At 44.7% G+C, this 8,293-nt stretch overlaps 1 protein-coding gene across 1 annotated transcript in view; it reads right to left on the bottom strand.

The window, feature by feature from the left end:
* Positions 1 to 6,393: 6,393 nt before the first annotated feature.
* PTCHD1 (patched domain containing 1) overlaps positions 6,394 to 8,293 on the bottom strand; it is a 34,545-nt gene continuing 32,645 nt past the window's right edge. The window contains exon 3 of the mRNA XM_065647173.1: positions 6,394 to 8,070. Within this exon, the coding sequence (XP_065503245.1) occupies positions 6,416 to 8,070 (1,655 nt within the window). The 3' untranslated portion in view covers positions 6,394 to 6,415. The remainder of the gene's footprint in view (positions 8,071 to 8,293) is intronic.

The raw sequence follows: 8,293 nt of genomic DNA, 5'->3' as shown, positions 1-8,293 counted from the left end.
AGTGATGATGGGGCTAAGGTGTTGGTAAGGAAATTTTTAATAGTAATAATTTTGTTCAATAGTAATACTTCAGGTCTACCTACCAGATCTCAGTAGGTCTAGTTCTTGTTTGAGCAGGTAACACTAGTTCTTGGTCAATCAGTTTGCGATTTTTACCTTAGCTGTTGCTTTGCCTGCTCTGGCAAGGGTTCTGCTGCTGGATTAGCTAGAAACCCTCTCAAAAAGGACAGGGGTCCCAATAACACGGAAATGAGTAGACGTGAAGTGGATGCATTTTCCCTGTGCTTGCTGCTGGGCAGCGTGCAGCCTAGGACAAGAGGGACTACTGGAGAAGCAGTGGGGTCTTTGGGATGTCATCGGCTCTGTGCTGCAGCAGGTGGCTCTGAACTGCTCCGCCACCCCTTGCTGATGGGAATTGGAGAGGATGCACAGCCTGGTTATTTGGGTTAGACCAGGCAAATCGGTTTGTTAAGACTGGTGATGGCATGGGACTTCCATAGCAGTGTGGGAGCACAAGAAGCAAAGAGAGAGATAGCCATTTTATTTTAGGCTTATGCTATACATTGAGAATCATTATACAATTTTTTTTCCCTAAATTAATACAAAAATAGTAAAAATAGGTTAGAAAAAGCCCAAACGAAAACCCCTGACATCTTGCAAGCCATTTATTTGACACACAGATTAAGACTTCTTGGAGCTTCAATAACCTAGAATTCTTTATGCTTTTTTTTTTTTTCCTTTTCCCAAATTAAAAAAAGGTGATGACTTGCAGACCGCCAACTACATCAGACTGATTCGTGCCTGAGAATCAGCATCAGGTGGTGCTGAGGTGCCCTCTCTCCAGGCAGGAAGCTGTGTCAGGACCACAGCGGTGGGGCAAGTGGTGGCACGCTTGGGCATGCCACTATGTGCCATGGGCAGGAATACGTCTTCAAACCCCCTCCTGGGATTCCTTTGCCATGTCTTTCTCAAAAAAACCCAAACTGAAACGAAAAAGTTCTGCCCTGCACTTTCCTGGCAGCAGATGGGTTTCACAAGGGCTCCCTGGGAATCCAGCTCCACCACAATTTGGAGCTAAAGCTCCTCTATTTTCTCTAATGAGACGGGGCAGAGGGTGAAGGGGAATAAGGCTTCCCCAGCCCCTGCCCTGGACTGGGTCCTCTGGGAATGCTCTGCAGCAATGGTGTGGAGCCCGGCTGTGCATAGAAGATGCTGCCCATGTTTCTGGAGGGGAAGGGGTTCCCTCCCCTCCACACCCCCTTCTCATCAGAGCAGTGTGTACCCCAGGAAGGCTTCCTTATTTCAAAATATCGATAAGAAAATAAAAGACAAGTCATTTTAGTGGTAAGTGTAGGGATAAAGACATGGAAGAAATACTTCGCGCCTAGGTAGCTAACTGTACAATTTGATTTGTATGGATTGGGATTTCAACACCTGTGAAGGCAGGTGGGGAGAAGGCTCTGGGTAATCCCTTTCTGATCAGGGCCTTCCAAACAGTGGCTCCTCACGGGGCTCATGCCCTGGTTCAGCACAACCCAGCAGCAGTGTCACGACGTGAGGCCTGGTTGCGCCCATCCCCAGGAGCCGCCGGGCTGGGCCGTGGGACGGTGCCGCAGGGACCATCCCCGCCACAGCACCTGGTTTGGTGTCCCCAATACCCCCACAGCAGAGCCGCCCCTGCCCCTCCTGCACTCCCATCTTGCCGCCAGCTCCTGATCATGTAGGAGTACCCACAGTAATTGGGGGTCCCCGGCCAACCCATGGCCAACTCCTGTTGAGTCTGCTTCCCGGTCCGGCATCTCCTTGAACACGCCATCTGCTTTCAAAGTTGCCAAATAGGAGAAACATCAGCTTGCTGTGTTGTGAAACAACCAGTTCTTCTCCCAAAACACTCACTTGCTAAAGAGCTGTTTCTGGCTTTCTCACTGTTTTAAAGAGAAGTCACGGTTTTTCTTGCGACTCTCTTGAACTTTGCCCAGTCATGCCACCACTTTCTTTTGCCTTGGTTTAGGTCTTGGTTTAGCTGGGATTTGGTGGCTCACAGGAGGACAGCTGGCCTAGAGAAAAGCATTTAAAAGTGCATCTTTCAATTTACAGTATACGTTTTACCTGAATTCAGTGCTGGCTCAGAAAGCTTCTGAGAGCAGATGCGAATCCTCACATGGCCAATGTAACCTCAGGCCACTTTGGTGCTGTTTTCTCTCCAGGTTCATGCGGTTGACCATGATATATGTGTTTGCTGTCTTTGGAAAAGAAGCTCTTGTTCTTTGCCAGACAGGTTTTTCTCAGCCTTCACAGCTCTAATTTTAATCTAAATAGAACATTTTCATTTAAAGTTTTGGACAGAAAATTCTGGCTTCATCAATTAATTTTTTATAGAGAAGTTATTCCAGCTATACCAACTTTTGTCTCTTTATTTTTTCCTCCAATTCGTGTACTTGTAAATTGAAAATGAACTTGTGCTAAGCCAACGTTAGGAATTATGTTACAAGAAAACTGGACTGATATTGACAATCATATGCACTTAGGTTGGTTCTTTTTTCCCCGATGCTTTACCCCATAGTAAAAATATACTGTACACCATACCTTACTGTATGGAAATTTTAATGTTTGTAGAAGATAAATGTGCTCAATGAGCTACAGTCCTATATATTCTTGTCAGCTTTAGTCAAAATTTTTGCTGTTAAATTTTAGTCAGTGCCTGACAGTGTATAGTACTCTGTTACTCACTGGATTTATACAAAAATTGGGTCATCTGTATTGCAAACAAAACCACAGTGATACCTGGGCTAAAAAGCCACTTAAGAGTATAACAAAAAACTGCTTAAGCCTAGGTAGTCTTCCAAAACAGAGGTTCACCCGTAAGGGTAAAATCTGATGCACAGTTAGCCACTGGGAGTGCTTTGGACTGAGAGCAGAGCACAGCATCCACACCTATTAATCAATCGGTGCAGCGAGGACCAATTGACTTTGGTGAAGATAATTGCTCCAGAGGAAAAAGTCAAAGGGGAGGAAGGCCAAAGTGGGTTAGCATAGTCTGAAACCTTGAGAACATGCTGCTCTGGTTGGTGTTGAGGTATTCAAGCTACCTGCAGAGAAGGAGTATTTGGTGCATCTCTCAGACACAGATTTCAGGCAGAAATCTCACGGACCTGGGCAGAGTCCGCCTCGGACATTTTCATGGCTTTACCTCGCCAAGCCTGGAAGTGGGGAGGAGTGGCGGCTTGAGGTGAAACACTGTGAGAAATGTACCTAAATTATTTTTGGCTCTGTTTCAGGTTTCTGAGGGCGTGGGGAGCCTTTAGAGACTGTCTCTTGCCTGGCCCGTCCTTCCCTGTGCGGAGACTGGCAGGGCTCCTCTTCCCCCTCCCAGTCTCAGGCAGCCAACAGGAGTTCCAAGTTACTGGTGGGGTAACACAGCACTGGTAGGGAACTGCTAGGGGAGGAATCTGCCCTTAAAAATATTTTTTAAGAAGGGGCTGAACATGCTTCAGAAATGATTTAGTGTTGCTGGCTCTGCCTTGGGGCAAGGGGGTGGGCTGCAGGACTTCTCACCCTGCCTTCTGTGGGCACCCGAGCAAAGTGGCAAAGTGCCACAGGAGTGTCTCCACATCCCTTTTCTGACAGGTTTGGAGATACAGGAGCAATTTTATCACTGTTTTTATCACCTTCCTTGAAGATCTCTGAAGGCCTCACATGCTGAGATTTAATGAGAGATCTGTGAAACTACAAGCTTGTCTTTGGACATCTCTTTAAAGATGCTCCTATCTATGCATTTCAATTAGATGTGGAGCATCTCATGGCAGCCATCCTTGCGCCTGGAGTTTGCAAGTGACAGCGTTGGGGATAGCAGAGGTGTAAAATCAGTGTTTGCCATGTATTCCTCTCTGAAGTGTACAAACAACCCCTTTCACACATCTCCCATTTCCAGGTGTCCCACAAGCCAGTAGACTGCTGCCGCCAAAAGTGGTTTGCAAATCCTCTGTAACTCTCAACTAATGTGCTAATGCCCTCAGAAGTTTAAAAGCTATTGCAGCTGCCTGTGGAACAGCCAGGAGACAGGGCCATTGTTATTTAAATGACATAATGACCATGACAGAAAATCTACAGTGAAAATATATTTAAGGAATGATTTTTGGCTGGAAAACCCCAAGCCTGAGTCTAAAGAAAACAGGGGAAACAGACCTTTCCCCTCACTTCACGTTCATTTGGCTGTCTTCAAGATGTCCGCCTGATGTCTGCCAAGGCTGAAGTTGTTGTCACAGCTTCCCAGCTGCTACCGCAGCAAATGTTTTTTGTTCAAGCAAAGAGCCTGTGCATTCCTGGACACAGCTTCCTGTCCTTCTGGTCAGAGAAGGGACTTATCCAGGGGAAAGTAAGTGTTGCCAGCTGTGCTGTCAACTCGTTTTGCTAGTCAGTATGTAATATTTTGCTTCAGGGTAAAATATCTGGTTACCTATTTTCTGCTAGAGAGGAAACCCCAGAAGTATCCCTTTGCTTGAAAATCAGTATTCACTAGGCAGCATTTGCAGGTTTTGCATAGGGTAGCTGGGGGTCACTGGGGCTGGATGCTAAAGAGAACTTTCACGCAATGAAGCACACCATGGGTCTGCGACCATCGATGTGCTAATCGCCATGTGGGTGACGCAGGCAGCATCCTGAGCCACAGTGCTCGCAGCAGCCCAAGCCCCAGCGCTCCTGCAATATCCCTTCGCCCTCCAGAGACTGTCCTTGAGGCAAACCCCGTGCCAGCTGCTGAAAACTTTGCAAGTACTCTTACTTTCTGGATGACCTGTACAAAGGAGTCCGGCTGCAATACATTCACCTTGCACCACAAGGCAACAGCCCGTATGTTCATGAGACCACCTGACACACTAGTCAGCTTCCCACAACTGGGGTTTTGCAGGCAACGTATAGTCAGAATACTCTCAGCAAAACCTACAGAACTGGCTTACATATCCCCACTGGGGTTCAGCCGCATTGCTAAAACCTTACAGTAATGAGCCTGTCGCTCTTAAGGGTGGAGGGGGTGGAGGAGGATAGAGAGGCTGCTTTATCTGCATTACTCCACATCACAGATGCTGACAGAATTATTGATTTAGAACTCACAGCTCCAAAAAGACTCAGTAATGTAATTTTTTTAACTTCTTTCCCCCCACCCCGCCCCCTACTCAGATGTGATGTTTTCAATAGGCCCCTTAGATATGGGCTCTTTGGAGACTTGCTGCTGCTAAATCACAGCCCCAACCTTCGGTTCATTCTGTATAACTCTCACAGTCTGCTGTTTCTTGGAAGAGCCCATAGCTGCAAGGTCTATTGCTTTACAGGTACTCTAGGAAGATCGAGGCATTAAGTTATACATTACGTAAAACTACCCACTAATCCTCTTAGTGTGCATTACCAGTGAATGGCCTGAAATAGGCTCTCACTGAAAGAGCCCTAACATTCACTTTCTTGATGACAGTTTAGTATTTGAGGTTTGTGTCATGGATTTTGGTGCTGAAATATTCAGTACCCCATCTTCTGTCTGTTGCTAGATCCACTCACACGTGTTAGTAGAGTGCTAACAAAGTTACAGTTGGTAAAGCAAATTATGTGTTTAACTAGTAGCGAGACGTATAAAATAGAATTACATGTTTTCTAGAGTGACAGAGTCACTGGGATTTTTTGTTATTTTTTTTTGTTTTTATAAGAAAAAGAAACAGCTATAAAACCATGATTAAAAATGTTACAAGGGATGATTTACATTTTAAAATAATGCTATTTTTAGAAAAAAAAAAAGTGATTTATAACATAAAAGTGTTTGGAAAGCGTTTGGTTGCTGTGTACTGCCTTCTTTCCCAGTAGAGTTTGCTATCTGTTATACAGTCTTGCATAAATGTTTAGATTAGGGGAGAAAAGAAAAATTAAATGTGATGGCTAAGACCTATAAGGGCTGACTCACTGACTTGAGTTATTGCTCTGCAGAAAGTTTGTAAAGCCTTTACATCCAGCGAACATTTACTGCTACTTCAGCCTTGACAGTTGACCTTTCAATCTGATTGGGTTTAGCAACAATAATTGCAGTATCTGCAGTACAGGCGATGCAGACGGCTGCTTAGGAACCCATCTTCCCTCATTAGATCTTACTTCATGCATCTAAAATTCAACCCCTCTTTGCATGTGTGTGCAAATTTTCTTGTAATAGCTGTTTTAGGAGCTGAGCAAGGTACAATCCCCTAGCTCTTTTTAAAAATATATCTTTAATTTCTCCCATCACATTGAATATTCCTGGATTTAGATTAGAGGGGGAAGGGAACACCCCCAAACCCCTTCCCTCCCCAGGTATTTAGTCAGTACTGGTTTCTTTTTTTTTTTCTTTTTTTTTTTTTTTTTCTGAGTAAGACCTAGTGTAAAAAAGCAACAAACAAACAAGTTAGACTGTTGTAATTTGGTCAACCACTCGGGTGCTATCCATATCCACCATTTCAACACACTCTATTTCCTCACGGTTTTCAGGATTCTTCTTCTCTTTCCTCTTCTTCTTGGATGGTGGCAGGAAAGTCAGTATCACAGGTAAAATGGCAAAGCAGTGAAAGAAGGTGACTAATGCTATTAAAAACAAGCACCTGAACAGTGTACGGGTCAGATTTGAAGGCACAGCTGCAAGAGGAATCAGACCAACAATATAGCAGAGATAGCTCTGCAAAATAGCTACCCCATGCACTTCCAGGGCATTTTTCACCCATTTAGTTCTTGTGAACTCTTTGCCCAGGACAAAGGTTGATAACAGTGGAGCACAGTTGTCAATTGTATAATTAATTCCGTAAATTAAGCACAACACAGAAATACAATCTAGTTCCACTTTCCACAAGGTCATAAAGCCTATAACTCCAAACTCAACCGAGGCAACAGTTAGAGTGAGCCAGACATTGATCAGAGAGTCTGCCACCAGGAATGCAGAGAAGAAGAGCAAAAATAAAGCACTAATGCAGGAGTTTTGTAAGGGGGCTCCCACTGAAGAGGCATAACGATCCATGTACACAAACGATGGATTGAAAACGATGAATTTCACCTTGGAGGTGAGAGAGAGCTTCCTCAGGGTCTCCAGGAGGTCATAAAGTTCTTCTCTCTTGGTTTCCATTGTCTTGGCCACCAAGAACATCCTGGAGGCCACGACATCAACTTCATTGTTGTATTTCTTGGAAAATATGATATCCTCTGAAAAATGGGCAAACTGAGGGGCCTTCAGGAAGGAGTTCCTCAACATATCAGTGAAGTTCTTCTTGGGCAATCCAGTAGATATGTTGAGTTTCCTAAGGTAATTTAAGTAGCTTTCAAACCAAGATATCCTCACAAAGCCCTTGGTATACTCCAGCACGTCCTCCTGGACACTGGTGTTCCAGTACTCGATCGACTCGTAGATGTAGAAGCCAATCACTGGGCTGTAGTTACTGAAATACTTCTGCTGGGCAGTCGTATACTCAATGGTCCGTGTGGCGGTCGCTACGATGTTGCTCAGGTCCGACCCTTCACTGACCTGCAGGTAGCCCATTAAGGCAAAGGAAATATAAACAAGGTAAAAGAGAACTACAAAAGGCTTGACATAAGTGTTTGTTATCCAGTCACAATAATAGCGTTTCAGGAACCAAACCAAAAGATGACTCTCGTAAGTGTTTGTTTCCTCTGAATCCGCCGTGTCCTCGCTGAATTTGGCTGTCAGAAGAAACCTATACCATGCAGGCTTCTCTTGCAATACCTCTGGCTTTGGTACCTTTCTGCAGAAGATACTATGCTGGTAGTTGTTTTCAATGTAGCCAGTAAACACCAGGCTGGAACCATAAAAGGAGAGTACATAGAGGTAGTTGAAGAAAATTGCAATACAGGAATTGCAGCAGAAAATCCTGGCTGCTTCAATGTTAGTGAAGGGACTGGCACCTATTCCAAAAGTGACCAGGTACATGGCAGTGGTGAGAGAAAACGAGAGCATGGAGTCTGCAAATACAGCTGCAGTCCTCTCTTTAACGTGTTGGTCTTCTCTAGTTTTTCTCCAGGAGGACAACATTTCAAAAGTCCCATATAACCCATGACCTACAATAGAGAACAAAGCCAGTGTTTAAAGTACTCGAATCAACATGCGGATAAACGTAACGTGGACATGCTAAAAGACTCAAAGGAGAAACAGCTGGCCATTACCAATGCTTGAAGTAAACGTCCTGCAGAAGAGAGAAATAATTATGGAGGTCTAAGCCACAGGAGCACATTTGCTACCTGACTAGCAAACCTTATTGCCAGAGCTTGAGGAGAGTTCTGC

This window comes from Caloenas nicobarica, chromosome 1 (genome assembly GCF_036013445.1).
Source record: "Caloenas nicobarica isolate bCalNic1 chromosome 1, bCalNic1.hap1, whole genome shotgun sequence".
Taxonomy (NCBI): domain Eukaryota; kingdom Metazoa; phylum Chordata; class Aves; order Columbiformes; family Columbidae; genus Caloenas; species Caloenas nicobarica.
Note: the sequence above shows the minus strand (reverse complement) of the source record. Positions and strands in the feature narration are given on the sequence as shown.